Genomic DNA, 25,641 nt, shown 5'->3' with positions numbered 1-25,641 from the left:
CTGGCAGAACACTTAGAACATGTAACAGATCTACTAAAGAGACTGCCTACACTACCTTTTTCCGTCCACTTATGGAGTACTGCTGCGCAGTCTGGGATCCTTACCAGATAGGATCAACGGAGTACATCGAGAAAGTTCAGAGAAAAGCAGCATATTTTTGTATCATCGTGAAATAGTGGAGAGAGTGTCATGGCCATGAAACGTGATTTGGGGTGGACATCAAAACAAAGGAGTTTTTCGTTGCGGCGGAATCATCTCAGGAAATATCAGTCAGCAGCTTTCTCCTCCGAATGCGAAAATGTTTTGTTGACGCCGACCCACATAGGGAGAAACAATCATTATAATAAAGTAACGAAAATCAGAGCTCGCAAGGAAAGATATAGGTTTTCGTTTCTTCCACGCGCTATTCGAGATTGGAATAATAGAGAATTATTGTGAAGGTGGTTCGATGCCAGGCAGAGTATCCATGAAGATGTAAATGTAGATGTAGGGTGCTTCCGTATTAAAATATTTGATTAAGGGAACATTCGCAACAGAGGAACGTATTTACATAATAAAAATCCGCTTCAGTTGCCAGTAATTTTCTTAAATTATTCCACGGCCTGTTTCGAAACTTAAAGCATCGTCTTCAGGTGCCATCAACTGCGAACAAGATGAGGGGCTACTAACTTACAAGCACTATGGGTTTGACATACTAAAATGAAAGCTACAGTCCTGGGAAGTGGTGTAAAGTAGGGGAGACTGAGGGGGGAAGAGAAGGTATTACTTGTCATGTGTTGCTCAAGTATTTGATAAGGAGGACGAGTCTTGCTGTCATTTTGGATTGTGACACCATTATTTTTGCATGTAAGCAACCGGCATGACCCCTCCCAGATGCTAGTTGAGTGAGAAATGCAACAGGTAGTACATTGACATACTAATTTTCTTCATTTCTGTTACCACTTTTTACTTTCATTTAAAATGTAAAATTGGTTATTATTATTTAAGAAAATTTACGATAAAGAGATCGCTTTGCGTAAACTCTGTCCCATTGTAAGAGAAGACCTTCAGACTCTCAGCACACTGAGCAATTTTTAAGTAAATAAGTAGCAAAATAGAAACTTTAATAATTTCAATACGAAGAAGTCAAATCTGTATAAATCTTTTACGAAAGCCGCCACTCAGATGCTACGTTTCCGCAGTCCAGTATCCATCATTAGCGAGGTTTATGCGCTCTGCCTGACAGGCAGTAGAGACGTGCCCCTTTAATCACAGATACCGCGGGCATCGCAACAAAGACGGGACGTCGGCCGCAAGTATAACTCTCTTTCGTGTGGCGTGGCGCGAGTTAGGCAAAGTTATTCGGAGTTTACTCCATTACAGCGGACCAAGTCGCGCGTCGGCGCTGGTGGGGCGGTCGGAGCAGAGATACTGGCAAAACTACGCGATAATCGATCTTCTCGGCCGTCTGCGATTTTTAATTAAATTTCCTGAATACGCACGATTGACAAGTTTTAATTTTCCGTTGAAGAGCTTCTTCGCATTACATTTCACTACTGTTTCTGCCGATAATCCCGACAAGCCTCTTCTACAAGGGGGTATCGATTCGTCTCGCTGTTTTTTATTTTTTTCCAGTCCCGTTCAGTGTCTTTGTTAAAGCATTTCATTCTTCCCTTTGATGGTCACCACAGACATACCTATCGACGGATACCAAATTGAGGGCAAGCACTTTTCTTAGCAATCACGTCAGTCTGACACTTAAAATGAATATAATGTTTCTAATATCTTAGCATCAATGACGTTTTTACTTTCCCTATACCTTGTCATTTTAATTTACGTTTCGTTTCTTGAGCTGTAGTATCAAATCATTCGACAATTAAAAAAATACTGTGCTCATGAAGCGGTACCTCGTAGAACATATTTCATTAACAAAATGTCAAAATTGTGCAATGCATTTCAAGTAGTATATAAAAATTATCTAACGTTCGTACGAGTAATACACACGAAATCAACAATCAGTTTTTGTGCCAAGACCTCAAAAAAATAGTATTTATCAATAAACGACATGACAGCACCTGCTTTGATAGCCGTGCGTGATAGTAAGTCCCTTCTGGGATTCGGACAGGTGTGCCGGCCCCAGATAGAACCCTCCCAGAGGGTTAACGGCGAGGGCCGGTGTGCCGGACAACCTGGATTGGGTTTTAGGCGGTTTTCCACATCTGTCTAGGTGAATACTGGGTTGGTACCTACGTCCCGCTTCAGCAATACGATTGGCAAACATTTAGAAAAAGCTCGCACACTCCCACGTGGATAGCACTAGACCCAGATATCTAGCGGTACACAAATTCCATCCCGGCGGTAAAGGGATGGCGACAGAAAGGGCATCCTGGCATCCTCCAGCATTAACAATGCTAAATACGTTAACAGGTATGTCGACCCCGTGTAAGTTCAGGATAAAGGCAAAGTAAAAAAAGCTGTCCACGGGGTAGTCCTAACGCGAAATGATGCTACTCCTCACGCTTAAGACAGTGATATCAAATTCCAGAAAAGCATGGTCAAATTCTCTTCCCGTCTTCGAGAGTGATCTTCGTGTTTGGTTCCTTCATTCCCTTCAGACAAATGCGCATAACATCTGTTTAATAGTGCTACGAGCGAATTCGCTCCCCAACTAAGCCTGCACTCCATCTTTAACGATGTCGATAAATAGGAAACATGAAAATCCAATCGTCTCCTCGTTCATAATAAAGTTCAGCGCAGAAACAGACATTGTGATTGATTAGGCTCATGATGTATTCAGTCTCCACAATTCTTTTTATACACGTCACTGATTTCTGTGTAAAAACCTTTCTGGCCGCTCCAAATGTTGCCGATGGGCAATCATCCACCAGACTGCTGCAAAGTGCACGAGAATTAGTAACCTTAAAGGCGTAGCGTCGACGGAGAGCGCCTCTGATAAGCCACGGATGTTTCTGATGTACCCAGGACTTGTACTCGTCTGTTGTAGCGGAGATGGTGCAATGGTTAGCGCATTGGACTCGCACTCTGGAGGATGATGATTTAAATCCCCATCCGGCCGTCCAGCCGTAGGTTTCCCATGATTTCCTCACATCACTTGCAGGAAACCGTATGACGGCTTCTTTGAAAGGGCACAGCTGATTCCCTTACCCATCCTTCTCTAATCCGAGCTTTTGCCCCATCTCTAATGACCTCGTTGTCGACGAGCGTTAAATCTCAGTCTTCCTTCCTAGCCTCCTTCCTTCGAAGACCTGCAGCTCCTTTCGTTCTGTGGATTTTTTTTTTTTTTTTTTTTTTTGCACACATCACAGGCTACCACTACCAAATTAATGCAATTCTACTATGTTCGATAATGAAGAAGCAGTCTGGTTCTTCATGCAACAAAAAGGGAACTTAAATCGTTTGTAAACTGAGTCAGCTCAATCGATATTTCATGGTCCATTTTCTAAGGACATGATTCCGCCCATAGCGTCTCTGTTGTGATACTGAAGTAACTATAAGCACATTGTTGACTACATGGTGCAGAGTTCAGATATCCTGAATGCATGGTTACTGCAGCTTCCCGACAAACTGTATGCTCTAAGTACATGTTTGAGGGACATTTTCTTTGTGCACATGGGAAAAATTATTCTGGTAATTACGGCCCCACATCCTCTGGCGTCTTTTTCTTCTCTTACGATGATTATAAATGGGCATATGACGGTAGTTATCTCTTGGTTAAAGTGGATATCAAAAAGTGCGATACGAAACTAAAACACAGACTTGTTACCTCTAAGTCACAGTGAGAAAGACAGCAGAGAGTATCTTTCTGTTTGCAGTGTGCACAGCGGGATTCCAGTGCGACGTGAAACGTTGCATCCCCAAGGACTGGCGCTGTGACGGCCACGTCGACTGCCAGGACCGCACCGACGAACTGCACTGCGAGACGTGCTCCAAGCAAGGTGAGTGCCCATGTGCACAGTGCCATGCCAACAACAAACCCTGCTCCAAGCAGGGTGAGCAAACAGGTAATCAAGTTGCCTTCACAGAAAATGTTCTACACTGTGTAACAAGAGAAAGTTGCAGGAATCATAGAGTTTTTGTTGAAGTGACAGGCTGATAGTAAGCATACCGGACTAAAAATGTTACCTCAGGAGACATCACTGTAACACCGTGTAACACCAACTCCAGCTCTGAAATTCACCTGAGTTTGGCAAGCTATTGTTGTTGGGTTGGTGTACAATATAGTAGCGTTTTTTTATGCGTTTAATAAATACAGCAGACACATGTAACAGAGACATTAGTCATCAGTAACATATTATCCTTCATTATTTATAACAGGGTGCCAATAATAGACCAACATTTCGATTCCGTGACTCTAGAAATCACACGGTTTTGAGGCGAAGAAATGTTTGAGTCATGTTCGAAGCGCATTTTCATCCGCAAAAGGGAGTTCCTTGAAGGTTGTTTGATAGAGAGCAGAAACGGTGAAAATCTGTGGGCGCAAGGTCAAGGAAATAAGGTGTGTGAAAAATGCCTTCCCAACACAGCTCCACTATCTTTTTTTTTTTTTTTTTCAGTCTAGTAAACTGCGGACTGGCGTTATCGTGGAGTACCATCACATCACGCAGTCTTCCTGGTCGTTGTTCTTGGACTGAGTCTGCAAGACGTCTCAGTTGTTGACAACAAAAGTCAGCAGTGATTGTTACACCTCGGGGCAGCAATTCGCATTACACCACACCGTCGCTGTTGCACCAGATGCACAACATTATCTTTTGTGCATGCGCGCAGGTATTTGTAGGGGAGTTGCTCCTTTGTTTGGGCTCAACCATTCCTTTCGTTTCCCTATATTAGCATACAGACACCATTTCTCGTCACCCGTAGTGATACAGGATAGGGATGGTCGGCGTTGTTCACGAACCGATTGATGACGGGCAAAGAGAGATGCGCATATGGCAACCCGATAATTTTTGTTATTTTGGCTTAGAGCATGCGGTACACGAACACTAGATTTTTCAACCTTTCCCTTTTCATACAAATGTCACGCGATGGTGGAATGATCACAGTTTATCACCTTTCTCAGTTCTTGAGTAAAGTAACGTGGATCATTGTGGATTAATGCCTTTGAACTATCTCCATCAAACCCCGAAGGTCTTCCTTAACGCTGAGAGTCACTAACATCAAACGATCCTCCTTAAAATGAAAGTAACCACTTTCTTGCCATGATCTGTCCAGTAGTATTATCCACAAACATGGCGAAAATGTGTCTGGCTGCCTCCGCTGCTTTGATCCCCTATTGAGCCGAAACGGAACAATGTGCCGGCAATGTTCAGATTTCGCCACTTGGCATTCCATTATCTAGCGTCCACACCTTCACTCACTGTCTCCAAATGACAAAATGACAATACATAAACTCAGACAGTAACAGTGAATTACAAATAAAAGTGACAATCGATAAATAAACTCACACCAAAATACGAAACAAAAACGCTACAAACTTATGCACCAAGCTAATACATATGTCTGCCATATACAGCTGGAGCTAATAGGTCACAAGGATGTTGACTGCTACGTTTCAAAAGGCGTTCCAAATAGTCCCACATATTTTATGTGGGATTAAGTTCGAGTGATTTAGCGAGACAGTTGAGGTGCGACAAGGTGCCTGACTGCAACCCTGCGAACACTGTTGTTGTCATCTTGGAAGACAGGAATATTCACAGCAGACTCATCAAGGGGATGTAGTAGAAAGAGAAAAGCTTCTTCACCGAGAATACTGAAATAAACATTCTGATTCATGTTCACAGAAACCTGAATGAATGGGCCAAATACTTTCATGAAACACAACCCCAAAACATAACCGATCCACCTCGCTCGAACTACACTCTCCACACACTGCAAGTTAAACCCTTATTGGGCCGTCGAATGCACTCGACACCTCGCACGATTTGAAAAGATGCTCAGTCGCGACTCGTCAGACAACATTACATGTTATAGTTTCTGTGATGTATGGTACTCGAAGACAAGCAGCTTTGTGCGTCGCTGTGACCAGTGGCCGTCTGGAAGGCGCGTGAATCCAAATTTCTATTCCTTGCAGTTCCCCTCGCAATATTCGTTCGCAAATTGGTTGAGATGGATATGCGTTCACTGACAGCAACAATTCCTGTCAGGTTTGAAAAAAGTTGTCATCGACAAGGCTCGACCCTTGTCTCTTGTCCCGGAGGATTAGGATCATCTTTCGATCATTGTCCTTATGCCGTATTACATGGGCCACTCCAAAAGAAATGCATACTATCTTTTTTTTTAAATCCATCTTTTATTCTACATGTTTGAAAGTTTTGCAGTGTGTAGATACATCCTTTAGGAACAATATTTTCATTTCTCCACATAGTTTCCATCCCTCTCAACTGCCTTACGCCATCTTGGAACCAGCGCCTGTATACCCGCACGGTAAAATTCTGAACCAAACTGTTAGAGCCACTGTTTGGCAGCGTGCACAAGGGAGTCATCATCTTCAAACCTTGTTCCACGAAGACAGTCTTTAAGTTTCCCAAAGAGATGATAGTCACATGGAGCCAGATAAGGACTGTAAGGCGGGTGTTTCAGTGTTGTCCATCCGAGTTTTGTGATCACTTCCATGGTTTTTTGACTGACGTGTGGCCGTGTATTGTCGTGCAACAGCAAAACATCCTGCTTTTGCTGATTTAGTCGAACACGACTCAGTCAAGCTTGAAGTTTCTTCAGTCACATATGCGTCTGTCAGCAGTCACCAATTCGTTAACTCTCTGCACATTGTCTGGAGTGTGTGCAATACGAGGCCTGCCGCTGCGAAGACAATCCTCAATATTGCCGTGTCCGCTTTCATCACGTAACCTGCTTGCCTACCGACTAACTGTACTGCGATCGACAGCAGCATCTCCATACACCTTTTTCAACCTCTTGTGGATGTTCCCCACTGTCTCGTTTTCACAGCACAGGAATTCTATGACAGCGCGTTTCTTTTGACGAACGTCAAGTGTAGCAGCCATCTTGAAGACATGCTGTGACGGCGCCAGTCACGGGAACAGGTTGAACTAAGTTTGAAAACAAGCTAGAAGGATGTATCTATACACTGTAAAACTTTCACATATGCAGAATGAAAACTGTATTTTTACAAAAATAATGTGCCTTTCTTTTGGAGTGACCCTCGTACATGGCTGCGACTGCTACACCATTCCTTGTAGACACGTTGGACATTGCACATTGATACACAACAAACTGATCAACTCCATTACGTTGTGGTCGTAGCCATGTACAATATGATAACTACTTGATGATGTAGTCTTATCACCTGAGTCATTCTGGTGCAACGTTTCGTCAACTTTCCTTCTCGTCATCTTAATATGAATGGAACATTTGCTTTGCTGTGATTCCTTCGTTTTTGTATCGCTACAAGTTCATCCAGCGAGTATAGGATATAAGGTTCTAGGGTATTGTTCAGGAAGCTTAGGTCTATGGTTGGCAGCATCTCCAGTGGCCTCTCCGACCAATACACTAAGGCCTGTGTCCACTGAGTTTAATCATACCGGTGATCGTAGCTGGAAGACGGAACGTCGTGCCTGCTTCGTCACAAGTCGTACCGTTTATTAATATTCCTCTGTCCCACAATTACATTCTGGTCATGCCCTTCCGTTTCCAATTTTCGTAACAATTTATGATCACTATTTCATATCTTTTGGAACAATATGTTCCTGAGAAGTGACATTCAGTTACTTTTCCTTTTCACTAGAACAATTTGGACCTCGCATGCCTGTGGACCAGTCTGTACTGCTCTGCTTGGGCTGATCGTGCAGTTTTTCACTTCACCGGGTAGGGGAGTACCGCAAAACAGTGATATTCATGCCTTTTACTAAGAATTGAAATAACTCGCGTAACCTTGCTCATCAATACTCATTTCAGCGTTTGGTATGGTAGAGCACTGCTAAGCTTCGCTGGTTTTTTTCCACTTTGTACTGAAACTATGTTGCGAACTCTTTCTGTGCTCTGAGAAATCCCTCTACGAATTGCTGTGGTGGCAACAACGCAGAACTTAGTTACCCATGAACGGCATGATATACTGCTTCTTGTACCGTAGTCACTCCCACCGTCGCGTCGTTCAGACTATCCGTCAATGCTCGCAATTATCTAGTCACATTATAAGTCGTTGCTTATGGCTCGCACAGTGTTTCGCGCATATTGCTGTAACTCGGTGGTTAATTCCCGTAAATGTGGGTGTTGTTCAGCACATGTGCACTAAGTTGGACAACTGAATGGTACATCATTCTACTGTAGTTCTAGTACTATCCGCTACTGCTTGTCTCTGTCCTACCGTGTTGTCAAAGATCTGGATATCCTCACTGTCAGCCCTGCCAGATACTATTCTCAACAGTTTTCCACCTCTTCTTGTTGCGTATCGGAGATCCATCAGTTACTTAAGCTGTCCCTCCATTTTTTTTGTATAAGAGTTATAACCTGTAGTATTCCACTTGCACTTTCGTCAAGACCCCTTCTTTTTGCACCTCCGTATGGACCTCCAAAACTGCATCCTGCAATCTATGCACCTTATTTCTCACTTCCCATTCATTGAGGGTCAGTCTGTATGTCCACTGGTGGTAGGTGAATAAAATGTTTGCTTTTCCTCTTGTCTGGAGAAAAATACCCCACACTCGAGGAACTGGATCTGCAAAGCAGTTGCCACTTCCCTTCTGGCTAGTTGTAGGATCAGCAGGGTTATAACATTTATCCGAAACGCCCATGTTAGTGCACTACCTGAGAGAAAGGAACCTTTATCACCCTCCCTTTCTCTTTCGAAAGGCGAGACTACAAGGAATAAAAGACAGAACGCCAAAAAAGAGCTCTCGTTCTACCTCCTGACATAATTCATCAACAAAGAAAACAAATCCCTAAAACATACGATACATAGTACAAAAATAAGCTTGTACCACCCCTTAATAAATTAATGAAAGACAATCGGTGTACAACATCATAAATAATCTAAAAGTTCGGTCATAAGCCTAGTTATCAATGCGGTCTCAGTGCACTATATATCGTAAGTTCTCTTTGATCATATCGGTTGATCAGCTCTTTACCTTTCTAGATTCAGCGTTCCATACTGCAGATGATGGCGGTACTTGTGGCAAAGCACTTGTGGCAAAGCTCCTTTAAATCGCTTAACACACCTCACGTGAAGTTTTTGTCGCCATCTGTATCTTTATATTGACAGGTGATATCATTTCCAACACTTCGTGCGGTCCATGGTATCAGACTAGGAACTTTTTCGTTTTACTCTTAGATGTGTACGGATTTGTTATCAAAACCCATTGACCAAACCCGTATTGTGCCAACTTCCCCACACATTGCCCATCCATTCCTCACAGATGACATGTTTGCGTGCTTCACTTTTTGCCATACGTCTCACAATCTTTTCACAAATTTCTTTATTGATTCACTGTCGGTTCCAAGCTTCGGTTTTACCACTTCGAATCACGGAGCCACCTTCCTGCCATATATTACCTCATACGGCGAGAGGCCAGTAGCTGTGTGCATTTTGGAGTTGCACATGGCAATTATGTACGAAGATACATACGAGTATACCTGTTGTTTTCATTACTGTTTACATAACAGCTTAAAATGTTAAAAAATTTTGTCACGAACTTTTTCCATTCTCCCATTGACTTGAGGGAGGTAAGGGCTTGTTCTAAGTTTGCAAGTGAGAAGCAATTGGCTCACTGTTTCATCAGACTGGACATAAAATTAGTACTCTGATCTATGATTAAAGTATCGAAAATGTCAAATATGACCAACCATTTATTTACCACTGCTTGCGCTACTGTACTTGCCTGCTGCTCAAAAACTGCGATCGCCATTATAAACCATAAGAAATGGTCTTTTATGGCCAATAACTTTTTGCTTGGCACCCTGCTTCCTAGTCTTCCACCAAAGTTTTTCTGCCACCCATCAGTCAGTTTCTCTATGACCACCGCAACCTGCCAATGTATGGTCATGTGCTCGTTTCAAAACTTCGTCCTAGAATACTGCAGGGACCAATACATTTTGTCATTCTGCACAGCAAACTACCAGGCATCGCAGCATGTGGCTGTTGTGACCTGAATGTCTGTCGGTCAGCGTCTTTGACTCTTTGCCAGTCAGCAATGTTCTTGGCCATTGCTTGCAGAATTGCAAGTTTCCTGCTTAATCTATCGCCATTAGTATGCTTTTTCCCTGGTTTGTGCACCACCTCGAAATCGAACTCGCTTGGCCTTGGCGTCTATCTTGTTCATCTACCTGAAGAGTCCTTCAATATTGAGAATCACTTTAACGAAGCGTGATCCATCACCACTTTAAACTTTAGGCAATACAAATAGCAATAGCAGTATGAAATGACGTAGATAACTGGTAACATTTCCTTCTCTGTAGTGAAACAATTTCATTCTGCTTTGTTCAGTTGTCTGGATGCACATGTTACTAGATGTTCTTTGCTATGATATACGAGCTGAGAAAGCATCCCATCGTCACGTTGCTCGCTTTACAGGAAAACAATTAATTCCTTTTTGAAGCTGGTAATTCCAATGCTGGATTTGATGTCAGAGCCTGTTTCTAGGTATCAATCACTGTTTGACAGTGAGTAGACCATTCGAATTCTGTTACTTTCTTCAAGAACCGGTTCAGAGCCTCGTCAATCTCAGCAAAATTTTTTCCAAATTTTCTATAATAGTAACAAAGGTTTAAAAATGGTGGCAGTTGTTTAGCTGTCTTTAGTAGCAAGGAGTTCCGAACTGCCGATACAGACAGTCAGCCAGTTTAAAGGCAAAGGTACCGAGTTCGACTCTCGGTCCGGCACACAGTTTTAATCTGCCAGGAAGTTTCATATCAGCGCACACTCCGCTGCAGAGTGAAAATCTCATTCTGGAATCAGCCAGTTGTTGACCAACAAATCCTTCCATCAGTGGTTGCGCACATCGGGGCTCCGTATTATTTCCTGAGTACTGGAGCATTGTTCCCTGTTAGTAAACACACTGCGCAACTGCAATCGCTGGTAAAGGACCTCTAGGATTAAATAAAACTATAAACTGCAATAACAAGGCTTCTACTGCTTTTCTATCGTTTTTGTGTAAGTGCTTTACTTTCGTATGTAATACAGATGCATCAATGGCTTGTCTGGGGAAAAGGCCCTCTCTATTTCATCTTCCTCTGAGACATTTACAGTAGCAGTCAGTAAATCCTTTTACAATAATCAAGACGTACCAGATCCATAAAAATCTCCTTCCATTTCACCGACGCGAATTATGTTTCTGTTTACAAAATAATGTGACTTAATCAACTCATCATTGCTTTCCAGTAGCTCTATAACGCACAATATTTCCTTTGAAAAGTCCATACCTACATTAACCCAGATCAACTTCCCTGTACTTTGTGGTATGCTACCAGGCGAATTCATCTTTAGTGCGTGTGTCCACAGTGTATTTGGTGCCATCTTCACGACAAGTGAACCTTCTGACATTGTCAGATTGCCGTTGCTGCCCCTAGAGGAAACAATGTCCCACCGAGCTCAATTTTGTACTCCAAGACGTTAATTTTTGCGTGATGTTTATCAAAGAAGTCGAGTCCTAGGATATTGCAGCAGCCCTCAAAAACATGTGGCAACTCTTCCATATGAGTTGCCAGCATCTCGTGGTCGTGCGGTAGCGTTCTCGCTTCCCACGCCCGGGTTCCCGGGTACGATTCCCGGCGGGGTCGGGGATTTTCTCTGCCTCGTGATGGCTGGGTATTGTGTGATGTCCTTAGGTTAGTTAGGTTTAAGTAGTTCTAAGTTCTAGGGGACTGATGACCATAGATGTTAAGTCCCATAGTGCTCAGAGCCATTTGAACCATCTTCCATATGCTTCCAAAAACTCACAGTTCCTATGCTAAACCTGAGCAGTGTTATCCCCATTGACGCCACGTCAGTGTCACCTACCCCACGTGGAGACGTCAGTCTCTTTCCACCTAAGAGATCCTGATTCTGACTGCCGACCGACACGTGAACGCCTGTGTCCGCCAAAAATTTATGTTCCCTACCGTTTACTGCGTCTAGCAAGCTGCATCCATCTCTGCATTTATTTTAGCAGTCCTTTCTTCTATAGGGAATGCCGTGTGATGGATGAAGCATCCCCGTTGCCATTTAAAGGACGCTTCTATGGACGGTGCTAACCCACATTTTGCTCCAGCAGGCACGCAACTTCTTCCCTACATCTCCACACTCACAACATTCGGGTTAATGGAACTGCTTTCTGGCGTCACTCGTATGCCCACACCCATAACACTTTATCTTGAAGGAGAAAACGCCACAGCACTGTGCCTCCGAGCAATAATGTCGATTCCTTACAGCTGTTTGGAAATCCTAATAGCAGCGGACAGTTCATTTGGATTCTCCATCAAGCGTTTTCTTGACATTTCAGCAGAAATTCTCCTCACAAATACTTCCAAAGCCCTACTCTTCAACTCACGCAGAGTGCATGTCGCCGGCCGGAGTGGCCGAGCGGTTCTAGGCGCTTAGTCTGGAACCACGCGACCGCTACGGTCGCAGGTTCGAATCCTACCTTCGGCATGGATGTGTGTGATGTCCTTAGTTAGGTTTAAGTAGTTCTACGTTCGAGGGGACTGATGACCTCAGATGTTGAGTCCCATAGTGCTCAGAGCCAGCCAGAGTGCATATCAGTCTCTGTATTCTGCATCAGTTCACAAGTTTGTGCGTTACTTTATCTAATCCTGACCGAGAAGGACTCCACCGATTGTTTTTGCCACAACCCACTGAATTTCTCCCTAAAACGCCCGTTTTGTTTACAATAGTATTGGTTTAGTCTGTTAGCTCACTTGTGCCTTACCCACTGTATTATGGTACATAAGGCACATCTGTCGTCACTAACAATAACGTAGCCATATTTAAAGAAGTATCATCAGACCAGTTTCCCAGTTTAGCTCTAGCCTTCACATCACTGACAAAAACAGGCACATCCTCGATGATTAGTTGCTCTGAAAAAGGAGCTGTGAGATTAGCTGCTGCTGGATCAATGGAGAGAACGGGTTTATTTAACAAGACTTTCGTCTCTCGCGAATCAGACTGTGGTTGCCCACAAACGGCTTGCAACGCTGCTACTGTCGTGTCTTCGGTTCGGCTATACTTCTCAACAACGTGCCTATCTGCCCCTGAAAGCCTTCCACCACATTGTGTGGTCGCCACACGTGTTTCTGGCATTTGTGTCACCTCCATCTACCGTTCCACAAAAAACAGTAAGGAAACCTGTATGCAAAATACACAAACAAAAGACGAACTACATTAATTCTTACATTGCATCATAACCGAACAGGATTTGGTGTAGAGCTGACACTGCCCGAATAAACAGAAACTTAGTTCCAAACGAATTACAATATCGGCACCTCACTGGCCACAACTAAACTACTATACAATTTCAAGGAAAACTGAGGCAGTTCTGCAGGCTCCAATGGCTATAAACAAAAAAAAAAACACAAAATGGCCAGCAAAATCCAGTCACTGACCTTACGACTTTGTGGCGAATTGCTAGCTGCAGCAGTTAAACTCGTGAAAGAGCCAGACAGCCGACATCACTTCCTGACGCTGTAGCCATGTGGGTGTGGCACCAGCCATACATGCCTCTAATGCTGACAGACACTTGCGGACACCAATTACACAGCCATGGCCTTGGCCTCCACAGTCGTCAGGTTAGTGTCATGCAGAATGCGGTAGTGAGGATCTGTCGAATGCTGAAAAGCATTAACAAAGTATTACTGTCAGTTTATACATTTATTAATAACAAGTACCGTGTTGCCTTTTCCACATGACTGGCAGCCAGGTGCTTGACAGCCGGTATGTGCTGGTGCAGATGCACCCCTCTGTTAGTATGGCAGTTGAGCAGCTTACGTAGCAGCCACTATGTTAGGGACAGAAGCCTATTCAGTGCCACCAAAAACATAAGCAGCACTGCTCAGTAGCCTGCAGTTCTTCTCACTGGATTCATAGGGCACTCTCATTGAGTCGAAGACTGCGCTCTGGAAAAGCTGGTATCAGATCTGCACAAGGCGGCCATAGTCAGGAAGAATTGTAACAAGGCCTCTCCGAAAGAGACTGGACTGCGACGTTGGGATCAGCCCACACATGGGGGCAGCAATTACTGCGCTTCCCTGGTACAATGGTGGTTGATCAGATGCCCAAGGTCAATGAGTGAGGCCTGCAGACACCATCGGTGTTGAAAGGCGCCGAAGTTTCCTATCAGTGATGGTGAGGATGAGGCAGCGGTAGCTCCCAGCAACAGAGCTCTTCAGATCTAGTCAGCGATGGCACTGTAGACTGCAGTCATCTTGGAAGGCATCGAAGGGAGCATCACAGGTTTCACTTCAGTGCTAGTTGTTTCAAAGCTGATATATAACTGAGAACAACTGAGGGCTAAGCTATGAGAGTCAGGGTACAAGTACTTGCTGGGCTATGACGATGACGTTATTTTTTGTGCACTACTTTCCTGAGCTCATCAGCGCTCTTCATCGTGTCACGATGTCACAGCTTCGCCTTTCAGATGCTCTTTTCTGCTATGCCCGCAACTGAATAGTTACTCTTGCATTGAATCGGAGCTTTCTCGTAACACTTTGCGCAGTTACATTTTCCCGCTGTTGTCATGACAGTTTGCTATGTTTGCTTACTTGAGTGCTCAGCTCTTCCAGGATGTTCCAGTCGCTTCCTTGATTGCAGCTGCTCTATCAGTGCTTCTCGTTTGCTGATATTCTACCTGATTGTTGAGAATCTGGGGCACGACAACTTCATCATTAGGATAAGCTACCGTTTCAACAAAAAATTTTATTGGCTATGAGTTTCGATCAAACAGATGACCATCAGGTCCATAAAAATTCGGGCATTGTTATATAATATTCCAATAAATTTTTGAATACTCAGACTGAATTAGCTAGTCTGCCTAACTACAACCCCAGCTAGGAGCGCAAAGGTAGTGCTCACACCTTTGCGAGTGATAGACTAGGTCTGTATATGTTGCTGTTACTCTGGTGTATGTTCATCTGAGTGTCGTTTAATGCGTATTTCAGCTTGTGGAAACGTTACATCTTTTTTACCCAGTTATTGCATGTTTATAATGTTGTCTTTTCTGTAGGAACTCCTTGTGAGTGTGAATTGTTGACTGCTGCAGGCCTGATCCACTGTGGGGAGAAACGATGCATGTCGCAGAGCCATGTGTGTGATGGGATCGTCGACTGCCCCTGGGGACAAGACGAACGCAACTGCCGTAAGTCAAACTCACGTTCCATTATATCTTTCACTGTGTTCGATTTCACTCACTTACGAGTTTCGAACAGCTAGACACGTGCGGACAGTTTAAAGTCAGATGTCATTTGGTGTTTCTCTTTAGAAATAAAGTTACAAACCTTTTAGTAGCCATTATGCTACAAGTGTTCATTTCATACAAAGAAATCGCTATAAATTTTCGCGCAGACAGCATGAAACAAAATTTAATTAGTGAAATAATAAATAGAGAGGAATGAAAATACTCCTTCACCAGTGCTGCGAACTGTATGACATCTGTTCACTCGTACTGAAGATACCGCTCCACAACATTACTGCTTGGAGATAAAGTAAGAAACTACCGTATCGCCTCCATTGATAAACAGAACTGATCAGATGGAAAAAATTTTCTTTTTACAACGGCACTGTTTGACACTGTTTCCTATCTATTCCTATTCCGTGTCTACGTCAACAACCCTTTATGTCTGTAATGTCCAACATTATAATTTGGACTGCGTAACACTCTCTTCATCGCCTTATTCGTTCTTAATTTTAAGTCCTCACTTTCACGTAGTAAATCTTTTCACTGAGATTTCCCTGGCGACAGGCATAGGAGACAACCACAATAATGGCCGCGGAAACGAGTCGAGTCAGTGACAAGAAGACACAAATCTGCTTTGCTCCCTGTTTGTGTTACACTCCTACAAACGTCAAGATTCTTATCACATTTTACTGTTCCATCTGCTACCTGTAGTATCAGGCTGTAGTGGACAAATAAAGGTTCGCCAAGCTTACTTTCAAGTTGAACAGAAGACCGTGTCTTGCTCCTTTATAATAAATCGCTGCTTTACTGTCCTGGTCTGCACGAGCACGGATTTAAACACTGACATCCACTTCTGTGCACTTTTTTCACCTGCGCTGAACTTCAGTTGTGTCAGTGAGTGCTTTGCGCGCTTTTGGTGTACATCTTTTCCACTCTCCCAAGAATGTCTGACTTCTCCCGAAATGAAAACTCACATGTATAACACGTCAACTAAGACAATGCTCACGATCATATGCTACAAAATATGAAACATCACGATTTGCGTTTCATTTGTTTACATCTTGTGCAGCTAATTTCCTTGATTTATTTTTCAAGTTATATATTGCAGATGGCTGTACAGTTCAACAAAGCCTTACGTCCATCGATGAATGGAATTTTTAAACACATATAAACCACATTAATTGTAATGCCAGGGCCATAAATGGGCGTCTTCCAAACAAAACTAAAATAACTCTGAGTCTAACTGATGTGAATACAATCGTTGGGGACACCGTTGTTGATAATGAACCTCTCATTGAATGAAGCTCCTATCGCACAATAGCAATATCATGTGAACTGTATATACAGGGTGTAACAAAAATGTACGGTACAAATTGTAGTACACATTCCTCACACGTAGACGAAGAAATTGTTATATGAACATGGGTCTGCAAGCGCCTTGTTTCCTTGTTACAACTCATTTTCTCCAACTAATTAATGATGGGAAACACACACGAACAGCATGCACTAGCACACCATATGCTACTCTTTCTCACAGGAGATGTTCAATACGCCCTCCGTGGGCGTTGATACATGCGTCAACCTGCTCGCCAGACAGTCACTGGTAAACATTCGGCGTTGCAGCTACAAACCTTGTGCATGAAAATTGCCGCCTCTCGTTGAGGTGTCCTCGTCCTTCTAGACCTTCCCCGGGTCGCAAGTATCAGGTATAAATGCTCCATATTCCCTAAGACGATGATCGCAGCATTCAGGGATCGTCATTTAACTGTATGAAATTTTATTATATAATTTACGACTTAATGAGGTAACGAAATGAAATTGGAAAGAATTTAAATCATAATGGTGTTCAACACGATTTATGAACATCACTATGAACAGTAAAAATCACTATTTCAGTTTTTTAAAAAAGGGCATATTGTAGCTATAAGGAAACATATCTCTTACGCAATGCCAGATAACGAAAGGAATATAACGAATGATGAAATGAAATTAAATATAGCAGAAATCTTTTTCTGCGAAACTGAACTCGCTTCAAGTTACTAAAATTCCGTTAACCATTGGCCTGCTTACTGAAAATTTCAGAAAAATAAGTCCATACAAAATAACAATGTCTCATAGAGCGCACGCAGCACGATGTCAAAACAAATGTGTTTGTTATGTTGTCAGCCCCTTTGTGGTGTGTGTCCCTAGGCTGCACAGATGGAGTGTTTGTATGTGTGTTGCAGTGCGGCTAAGCGAGCGCATGGGGGACGAGGGCAGCGGCGTGCTGGAGGTGTTCCAGCCGGAGCAGCAGGCGTGGCGGCCCGCCTGCATCAGCCACTGGGGCTCCGGCGCCTCGGCGCGGGACCTCTGCGCCATGCTCGGATACACGTGAGTGTCGCTAAAGCAGAGGTCGACAGCACTACAGCAGCAGCCGTCGCCACAATAGAGGAAATCCGAGGAAAAACTGAACCATATTCTGTGTCGTCCATTTACACTGGCGCAAATTGCTAATGTAACCTACGAAACAGCACATGTTCTACATAGGATGTATCAAAATAATTTTACAAGTTTCGGGGACAGGTTCATTAGACCAAAATAAGAAATATGTTCATATAAATATTTGTTAAAGTAGTAAAGGAGTTTTGCTATTTGGGGAGCAAAATAACTGATGATGGTCGAAGTAGAGAGGATATAAAATGTAGACTGGCATTGGCAAGGAAAGCGTTTCTGAAGAAGAGAAATTTGTTAACATCGAGTATAGATTTAAGTGTCAGGAAGTCCTTTCTGAAAGCATTTGTATGGAGTGTAGCCATGTATGGAAGTGAAACATGGACGATAAATAGTTTGGACAAGAAGAGAATAGAAGCTTTCGAAATGTGGTGCTACAGAAGAATGCTGAAGATTATATGGGTAGATCACATAACTAATGAGGAAGTATGGAATAGGATTGGGGAGAAGAGAAGTTTGTGGCACAACTTGACCAGAAGAAGGGATCGGTTGGTAGGACATGTTCTGAGGCATCAAGGGATCACCAATTTAGTATTGGAGGGCAGCGTGGAGGGTAAAAATCGTAGAGGGAGACCAAGAGATGAATACACTAAGCAGATTCAGAAGGATGTAGGTTGCAGTAGGCACTGGGAGATGAAAAAGCTTGCACAGGATAGAGTAGCATGGAGAGCTGCATCAAACCGGTCTCAGGACTGAAGACCACAACAACAAATATTTGTTCGAAAATTCTTCGGTTTCGAGTTATTAATGAAATTTGCAGTTTAGGCCGTTGGACCTCATCAACATAACTCATAACAAATGTTCTAAATCTAAATTAGAATTATATTAATACCTTCAGCCGCTAACGGGCGTTGATATGTATCAACGGGGGCAGGTGAAAATTTGTGCCCCGACCGGGACTCGAACCCGGGATCTCCTCCTTACTTGGCAGACGCTCTATCCATTTATTTATTTATTTATTTTGATCCTTGTGTTTGGTTGTTGCGGACGTCGCATGACATCTGTTCCAATTCGTTTTGTTGATCCTTCCACTCAGTTTTTTATTACAGAGGCCAACCAGCTCTCTGACCGAACACGCTGAGCTACCGTGCCGGCAATCCATCTGAGACACCGAGGGCACAGAGCATAGCGCGACTGCAGGGACTACCTCGCGCACGCCTCCCACGAGACCCACATTCTCACTTTGTATGCCCACACACTACATTCGTAGTGTCCCACCCCAACACACGCATTACTCGTGGAAGACATTCTTACCAAGTCCCATAAGAGTTCGGGGAATATGTGTGCATCTGCACAGAAGAAGGTCATGGCCGGTGTTGCCAGAACTGTATTCTTATATGGATGTGGTGTCTGTTCTTTCGGACGTGTGCTAAAGAACAGACACCATATCCATATAAGTATAATGTTCTAAATGTCCTCTTCTTGCTTCTAAAGAAGCATTCATTCCTTGAATCACAGATTGTCGCCCCCTTTCAAATACTCCCTGACCATTTCGAATAGTTTCGCAAGCGTCCATGAACCATCGATAAAGGGTTCCCGCATCCGGGTGGTCTGCTGTGTAGGCCAATTGGTTAAAGTGCCCGCAGAGATACCAGTCCAAAGGACTGAGGCTGGTGAAAAGTGCAAGTCACAGACCTGATCCTCGTCTACTCATCCATCTGTCATGGTAGATAACACCCACTTCATCACGAACACTGAGACTGAAATGTGCTGGAGCTCCAGCATGTATAAGCCACATGTTTCTTCTTATTTGCAAGGGCACATCTTCTAGTAGATCTTGGAGGGTGTTCTGCGGGAAGTTTCTGTAGACAGCACCTGTAAGACGTGCTGGGAGAAAGTGTGCTCCTACCAGATAATCACCGACAATTCTATACCATACATTAATCATAAACTGATGCTGATGCCTAACCTGTAGTGTAGCATAAGGATTGCGCTCGGTTCACATGTGTTGGATGTAAAAATTTGTTATTCCATCTCTTCCAAATGTTGCCTCATCTGTAACCAAAACTGAAGAGACAAACAACAGACTGGCAATTTGAGCAACAAACCATACGCAAAGATTCTCTCCTGGGGGCAGGCGTGAAGCACTACACGTGCTGAAGATGATACGGAAACAGGAGTTGCTCGTGAAGTATCCTCCACGCTGAACTTGGAGAAGTACCACATGCCAGTGCTACTCGTCGCGCGTTGACAACTGGCTCTTCTTCGACATGCCTTAGAACGTGCTCTTCCTTGTCAGGCGTGCGAGTAACAAGTGACTTTCGTCGGTCGATATTCTGTGGTGCTACGGGAATCTCGGCAACGCGACGATACCTAACGCCAAAGGTTGGGTGAATCGCAGTCTTCGATCTGGAAACGCCGTCTGATACAGCCGTTCAGCCTCGTGTCCATTACCATTCACCTGGCTGTACATAAAAATTATGTCTGCCTGCTCACAAAATGAATATTCTGCTATGTCTGAACGGAACGGTTTCAGTTAAGCAACTACCTGTCGTACATGTACACAATGGACACGTCGCAGACAGACAAACGACGACTGTAAACAAGTCTCCCTGGCAACACAACGCCATCTAGGATACAATGAGTCAAACGGGTGTGTAGATAAGTGAAGCTGTTGGGTGTCAATTGGAAAGCCGTTGTACATCAACAACTTTAAAACGAACGATTTTCGGACAGATATTTATTGAAATTTTTTTATTGTTTTGGTGTAAGGAACTTGTCTCCGGAGTTTGTGGAAGTATTTTTGAAACTCCCTGCATACAGGAAAACCAAAATGAGCGGCAATGTAATGTACCACTCGGTAACTCTGTCGTCTCTGTAGTTCAGAAGGCCTATACGATTAAGAATGGAAATTGACCTAGCTCTCTTGAGCGTAATTATTCTATTTCAGTATTTTGAATAAAAAGAAATGTAGATGACTGTTAGACGCGTAAAGATCGCGGATTGAAATTCACACACAACGTAAACAACTAATATCTCTATTCTGTTCAACATACTAATGCATAAACAGCATTTACATGCACTTACCCTTTTTCTTCCTAAAACATTATACCAGACCTCGGTTATGAATTAACTTCTGTCTCAAAGTTTCCGATATATGTTCATTCGACTCATATTTTGTAGCGTACGAATTGAAATAGCAAAGATAGATTGAATAGTAAGTCAGAGATACTGTTCACCAGAGAATGGTCAATTTCAGGTATAGATATAGCGCTGAAATGTCTTAAAATTATATTACTTATTTTTCGTAAGTCTTTTTGTTCAAATGGTTCAAATGGCTCTGAGCACTATGGGACTCAACTTCTGAGGTCATTAGTCCCCTAGAACTTAGAACTAGTTAAACCTAACCAACCTAAGGACATCACAAACATCCATGCCCGAGGCAGGATTCGAACCTGCGACCGTAGCGGTCTTGCGGTTCCAGACTGCAGCGCCTTTAACCGCACGGCCACTTCGGCCGGCAAGTCTTTTTGTCTTTGAAGACTAAAGTTTAATATCTGACTGCGATTTTTTCTAATAAAACTAACACTTGATCTAAGTATATCGTATCTAAATACGAGAAACATTTTATCATTTTTTCTTTGTCCCCTTTATTCGAACTTTGATCTATAGAAAAACAATAATTTGTTTTTGGATTATTTCGACACTAGTTTTTACTTTCTCTTTTCTTAAGAACCGTAGGAGTTTATTGATACATCCACTCTGGATAACAAAGGACCGACGACTTCACTGGTTCCAGTCTGAAACAGTTTACACACTAGGAGAAGTCATGTATTTATACGCACTAGAGGTAGGTAGATTTAAAACAGTTTCAGAGTTCTAAATAGGTGTCATATTTAATTACTTTAAGCCAGAAAGCAATGAATTTTAAACACAACTTACGTAGCATGTCTGTTCGTTACGAGAGACTACCAAAGAAAAACAAAACAAGAGTGTGTGAATGTGCGATCTCACACAAAACAAGTGTAAACTCTTTATATTTTTGTCGTCTAAAATGATAGGCCATTTCAACATCGTTGGCCATCGATAAATTTCTGCTACGATGATGCAGAATACAGTTGTGATTGCATTTCATTGAACGACCAGACACTGTGTAAGGTTTCTCCTCTTCCTTTCACAGAGGCTACAGAAGAAAAAAAACATATGCACAGGAGACTGGCTCTTTACAAACATTAATGACATTACATTCTTCCCATAAAAAGGAATATTTCAGTGGGTGGGAGGATTCTTAGATCTATGGAAGGCAAGGAAAAACTGCTTCCAATTGGATCTTACAAAATAAGGCACCGTGATATTGAGACAAACCTCGTGGTTTCTGGCAGCTTTAATTTACCAACCTGAAACAGCGTTCATTACTACGACAACGTGTATCATCTCTCATACAAATTCTATTGCTCTGCTGGTTTCTTCTCAATGTCATAAATATTTTCCCCTTTGTTGTGTACCTTAGTCATTAATTATGCTCCTCATTCCTTGTGAGCAAATAGCAGTTTTCTTCGATAGGGGTAGAAGCAGAAGCAATGAATTAAAACTTGTGCCACAGCCATGACTTGAACCCATCCTAACCCCTCCTGTTTACTAGGCAAATGTGCTAACTACTGCCGGCCGAAGTGGCCGTGCGGTTAAAGGCGCTGCAGTCTGGAACCGCAAGACCGCTACGGTCGCAGGTTCGAATTCTGCCTCGGGCATGGATGTTTGTGATGTCCTTAGGTTAGTTAGGTTGAACTGGTTCTAAGTTCTCGGGGACTAATGACCTCAGCAGTTGAGTCCCATAGTGCTCAGAGTTTTTTTGCTAACTACTACATCACAACTGCACAGACTACCGTAGCCCACTGCCCTCCCTAACACAACGTCAGTTCACAACTTCAGCCCATTTTACCCTACTATCCTAACTGAAGGTAAAGTTGAGACTAATATGTCTCCATGAAAATGTAATTTCATCAGATCAATAGAGATACAGGCAGTATTTCCCCATTATGTACAAATGTGAGGCGCTATTTCAGTGTCAGAGAGCCTTGGCAATACTGACGATTTAAGAAAGGGAAAATGGACTTAAGTTTTGAACTGAAGTTTGTGTTAGGGATGCATTAGGCTAGGGTAGTCCGTGCAGGTATGATAGCCACAGTTTTACAGTGATGCAGTATTTGGCACAGCCGTCTAGTAAATTGGAGACCTGTGTTCAAATCCGAGCTGTGGTACAAATTTTGATTCATTACTTCTGCTTCTATCCCTATCGAACATAAAGTTGAGACTCATAGCAAAATGTAATTCCATCTAAATATCAGTTACATCAAAGACAGTTTTAATTTCTAATGATACCAAATAACAGATAAATGAGTCACATACTCACCAGTGCCATATACATATTTTCAGGGTTGCCAATTCTAGTGAACTGACGATGCTCAGCGGTATCAGCAAAGTACGCACAGTCAGCTCAAACAGCAGCAGCGGCGCCTACACTGGCGACACTATGTGGAGGACGACCAAGCAACGCAACGTGCTGAAGGAGCTGCGCTCCTGCACGGGGAAGGACTATGCTACGGTGAAGCTCACCTGCTCCAACTTTGGTATGCTATCAGCACAGTACCCCGCATTTACACAGTTATTTTATGAACATTGTGTTTATGATCTGTAGCTCTACAATAACTCTAAAGAAGAAGCACAATCTACACCGGTCCACAGTGTACGGCACATGACACGACTCAGGGACATTTGTAAGAAACTTCTGGATATGATGATTTCAGAAAATGAAAACAGTATCATGTAGTGAAAAAGAACAGTAAAAGATACGGGAGGAGTCAGCAAGAAAATTCAGAACTACTTGGCCTGGGATTTGGTAAAATGTTTAATAACAACAGCACTGATAATAATATGATTATCCTGTTACAACATTATCTGCAGACGCTGTAAGGCGGCATCAGTCAAACGATTTTCAGTAAGACGAATTTACTTCGCTTACCGTAGGTAAAGTGCCTCACACCACCAAATGTGTTCTCCATCAAAATCAGTACTGACAGATGCCACATAGCTACACCACAGTGCCAACACCCAGTTGCACATAGCAATGCTCGGTTATTTACAGATTCTTCTGTAACATATTATTAGAAAAATTTCATATTTAAGTTCATAAACGCAACTTGTTTTTCAATCTTAAAAATGCTATTTTATATGAGAATAGTATTAGAGTAGTGTGTATGCTGTGTGTGGGTTTTTTCCCAAGTTAGATAATAGTTGTTATGTTTTGAGATAAGCTACAATGTGGTTATCGTAATCATAACTTCATTTTTCTCTCTACTACCGAGTTCTACGAAGAGCCTCCACCTTGTCCTGCTCGCAACCTCTTTCGCTCGATGGAGCAGTATGGGTTCAAGTTGCGAATCCTCAGATACACTATATATTATTCAACTGGTTTTCAACGGCTTCATTTGTATTATTATGCTACCAAAACTTTCATGGCAGCTATAAGACACCAGTACTTCATTTCAAATGTGGAATCTAATAATTGTGGAAGAAAAATGAGCACATACCTTATGTACCCAATTACTCGTTGTACTGACAGTTTTAAAAGCATATATGTCACTTTCGCGTTTCTACTCAAGCGCTACTTCATGAAAACGACACGAAAACCAAGTACTACAAAAGTTTTATTCTTCTGCTTGTTTTCAAGTGAGACTACTGAAAGATGACTATTTTTGACACCATGCTAAATAATGAGAACAGCCACTTCACATTAATCAAATTACTCTTTGCTTCAAGATATACAGAGTGTTACAGACTGACTTTGAAAGTTTGTACAGGGTGAAATTCTGAACGTTTTGACATAAGGAACCTATAGCAGGAAAGGTGAAGTAAAGTTTCTACAGCACCACGCACTTTCTACACTTTCGGTCGGTTAAATGGAACACCGGAATACTGTATTCGGGAAATGTTTATTGACACTAGAGTACAATCAAATACTGTGAACTGAATCTGTGCCTTGACTACTGAGTGCTGTAAATTTCAACGTGATGACCATCAGCTTCGTTACATAATGTATAACGATGGACCTTGTTCTATCTGGTTCTCCATAAGATTCTTCTCTTTCCTTTGATGATATCCAACGTTGTAAAGATGCGCTCACGAAGCTCAGGTACTGTTCCTACCGGTGCTGAGTACACCAAGGTCTTCACATAACCCAAGAGGAAGAAGTAAACAGGGGTAAGATAAGTAACCACGCAGGCCAAGGGACTGGACATCTCCTTCCAGTTATTCTCTGCTTGATATCTGACATACGCTCCGACCCGTCGATCAAATTGCGCTAGAGCACTTTCACTCTGAAGCACCGAACTAGTGTGCAGTTACAAGGGAACATCCGTGAGAACTTCAGGCAAGGTATTGCTCAAAAAGTTCAAATACCATACACTATTCAAATGACGGTGAGATGTGTAGTCCAATAAGGAGATCTCCGAGAATTCCAGACCAGATTTTCACTGAGACTCTCATCAGGCAACTTTTCGTACAGGTAGTACACGAATTTCCACAGCCCAGTGATGGCTGTAGGAACTTTATTTCACATTACCAGTATAAGTTTCTCATATTAAAATATTTCAGCCTCTACAATTTCCCAAATTCTAAAAACATTGCTGCATAACACCCTGAATAACGTGAAATCTCTTGCATAATGACCAATAGCTCCATCATAATGTTAGTGGAGTTGTTAAATGTTGTCAGTAGATATTGCAATTCGTCAAATTTTCTAGAATCACTTCGTGAAGTACATTCTAGTACGCATCTCCTGTGACGTTCACGTCAGTAAAGGACATTTCGAATACCCAAAATTATGGTACCACTTTTCATTCAT

At 42.7% G+C, this 25,641-nt stretch overlaps 1 protein-coding gene across 1 annotated transcript in view; it reads left to right on the top strand.

Moving 5' to 3' along the window:
* Positions 1–25,641, top strand: part of LOC124590966 (atrial natriuretic peptide-converting enzyme-like) — a 329,073-nt gene that overhangs the window by 248,204 nt on the left and 55,228 nt on the right. Inside the window, exons 8-11 of the mRNA XM_047131693.1 lie at positions 3,813–3,935; positions 15,177–15,272; positions 17,537–17,681; positions 23,175–23,368. Of these exons, the coding sequence (XP_046987649.1) occupies positions 3,813–3,935; positions 15,177–15,272; positions 17,537–17,681; positions 23,175–23,368 (558 nt within the window). The remainder of the gene's footprint in view (positions 1–3,812; positions 3,936–15,176; positions 15,273–17,536; positions 17,682–23,174; positions 23,369–25,641) is intronic.

This window comes from Schistocerca americana, chromosome 1, assembly GCF_021461395.2.
Source record: "Schistocerca americana isolate TAMUIC-IGC-003095 chromosome 1, iqSchAmer2.1, whole genome shotgun sequence".
Classification (NCBI taxonomy): domain Eukaryota; kingdom Metazoa; phylum Arthropoda; class Insecta; order Orthoptera; family Acrididae; genus Schistocerca; species Schistocerca americana.
This window is presented reverse-complemented; position numbering and strand designations above follow the sequence as displayed.